The sequence below is a fragment of the Acanthisitta chloris genome, unplaced genomic scaffold (assembly GCF_000695815.1).
Source record: "Acanthisitta chloris isolate BGI_N310 unplaced genomic scaffold, ASM69581v1 scaffold7139, whole genome shotgun sequence".
Classification (NCBI taxonomy): Eukaryota; Metazoa; Chordata; class Aves; order Passeriformes; family Acanthisittidae; genus Acanthisitta; species Acanthisitta chloris.
In genome coordinates, this window is record NW_008691900.1 from 59,703 (window position 1) to 62,288 (window position 2,586).

General features: G+C 46.9%; 1 protein-coding gene across 1 annotated transcript in view; it reads right to left on the reverse strand.

Annotated features, from left to right (window-relative positions):
* Positions 1-799: 799 nt before the first annotated feature.
* Positions 800-2,586, reverse strand: part of WDR93 (WD repeat domain 93) — a 6,097-nt gene continuing 4,310 nt past the window's right edge. The window contains 4 exon segments of the mRNA XM_009082411.1: positions 800-911; positions 1,544-1,658; positions 2,093-2,163; positions 2,368-2,545. Of these exon segments, the coding sequence (XP_009080659.1) occupies positions 800-911; positions 1,544-1,658; positions 2,093-2,163; positions 2,368-2,545 (476 nt within the window).

Consider the following 2,586-nt stretch of genomic DNA (forward strand, 5'->3'; position numbering starts at 1 on the left):
ACTTTTTTTTCCCCATCTCTCAAGTGTATGGGGCAAGCTGCTAACAATACACTTCTGGAGTAAGAAATAAGTACATGGATGTTTGGCCTTGCTTTGCCTCTACTAGTTCTTTGTCCTGTGATGCCTGTAGGAGGCATCAGCTTTTTATGGCCTCTGACCATTGTGCTGGCCATGCTCCTGGCCTGTGTTTGGCTCAGTACAGCCCTGACTTTTCTGAACCCCTCAGCTTCTGTCCTGCTCCTTAGTGACAGCAATTCTGGGCTCTAACACCAGTTCTAGCCTGACCTTAACCCAGACAGCTTATCTGAACATTTCCAGGTTGCAATTCCTAAGCAGTCTTATCCCAAAACTGCCTCCTTTGAAGTCAAAAGAAACAACTAGACTGCAGAACAGCCTGTGTGAGGCCTGTCACACTCTGCAGTATCACTGCTGCTGGGGGATGACACCTTCATGGCCAATTTGCTGCCTATTCTGAAAGGTCCCTTGTTTAGCACAAGGATGGTGCTGCCTGCCCAACTGGGTTAGAGCAGAAGATGAGACTCACTGGTAAGCCCCAGCAACATAAGGACAGAACATCAGAGTCTGATAAAATGCCAGTCCTATGAAGAGCAAGAGACTTTTAATGGAAAAAAGGCTTTATTAAGGACCATTGTATTACTGTAACATGCCATATTACTCTGATGCTCCAGGTCTCTGGGAGGGAGATGATTTGAATAGTTACTGTCAAAATATCACTGCTGGATCATGGGTTTGCAGGACTGTGATAGAGCAGAGCCTGGCCCTCATGATGCAAAGCTGGCTACTGCTTCTTCTGTCCCTTCACTTTCTCTCTCTCCTTGTCCCTGGCAGCTACTTGTGCTTGCAGCAGACTCCAGTACCCAGGCTCCTCCAGCCCCACTAGGCTCTGCTGCCTAATGAGGGAAAATAAAGGGTGGTTAAAGCAAAAACACTCCCTGACATTCTCCCAGTGCTCAGATAATTCCCCTAAGGGTCCCTGGGGCTCACTTCAAATTAAGCAGTTCAGACTTCTTGTGTCCAAAAAGCCTCAGCGATTCCCTCACGCCAATCAACACTCAAGTTTACTGCTCTTGACAGCGATGACCTCTGAATTTCTTGTTACCTGTAGCATCTGTAGACACAGGTCTCACTGCAGTTGTATTTGCTCTGCTCTGTCTTCAGCTCTCAGTACCCAGGGAGCAAGATATCCCTGGAGGTCATGCCTCCCTAATTTTTCGGGTGTAAGGCAGACAAGATTCTCAAGCTTTATGAGAAGGAGAGACAAAACTGGTGGCTGGAAGCATAGGATTAAACTTTTCTGCACTTAACTAGCCAGACAACACCACAGGATTCACCCTGGAGACAAGAAATCAGACAGGGCCAGGTAATATGTGCTGTAAGGTCATACAGGCACCCACCTGTTCCGTTTCAAATTGGGTAACTAAGGCACAGTGAAAAGAAGACGCAAAATACTGGCACGGATCTAGCTCCATGTTCCTGCAAAAATTCCTTTGAGCCTGGAAAAGGACCCGAAAAGAGATGTCACAGTGCCATCTCGTGACAGCATGAACGCGATGCATCAGCTAAACTGCAGCCTCGGCCCGAGGTGCTGGCATTGGTGCGCACTGGTTCCCAGTGCACACCAATGCCAGCTGGAACATCTAGCACAGAGAAGGGGACAACAAAGAGAGGAGACTGAGGACAAAGAAAGGAACAATCCAGGACACCAAAACACCATTAGAAAGCTCTCATTAGAGCTCTCACTGTTCCCCTGATAGAAACTCAGCTCAAGTAGAAACTAAACCAGAACAACCTCTCACTTTGTTTGTTATTTTTATCTGCTTATGTGCCTCCTTATTTTGGTTTTTTGGGGGAGAAAGGGAGGAGATGGGTTTTCAACCATGGAGATAAGTGGTTTTTACTCAATGCTGGTAACTGAATTATAAGTCTTAGAGCTGACAGTTTTACCCAGGATTATGTCCTTGGAGATGGAATTTATACTGTCAATTCAAGCCAGACCCACTGAGCTCTAATTGGAGCTCCTGGATTCACAGATTGCTTCACAGATTAATAGCTTTTTGCCCATCTGGATTACCTGGCGGTACTGTCATTTCAGGTCCCACCTGTAGGATCTGGCTAGGAAGGTGACAATGAAAAGTAGTACGTCTGAAAAAAAGGAAGAAATGTATGTAAAAGACAGGCTTTGGTAAGTAGGCAGCATTGAGACAAGACCTGGAATGGCTCTAGCCTGCTGCCCTGAAGCCTTGGGATGAAGGAGGCAAAGCTAAGACAGAGGCTTCTATCTACACTTGATTAGTGCCCTGTGTTGATGTCTCATGGACTGAAATCCTGGTCGGTGCTCCCATTCACCTGGAGATCTCCTCCTTGATCACACCCTCAGCCTCCAGATACTCCCAGTAAGTGCTACAGAAGATTGCTTCCTGCAGCTCCCACTGGGAGTCCTTGATTAGGTGGTTGTACCCCAAGCCAAGCATGCTGACATCATCTACTTCCTTCAAGGCATCCAAAGGGCTTTTAAATCTACTGCCTGGATTGGGAACACAAAAGGAAAAGGCAACTAAGGGTTGC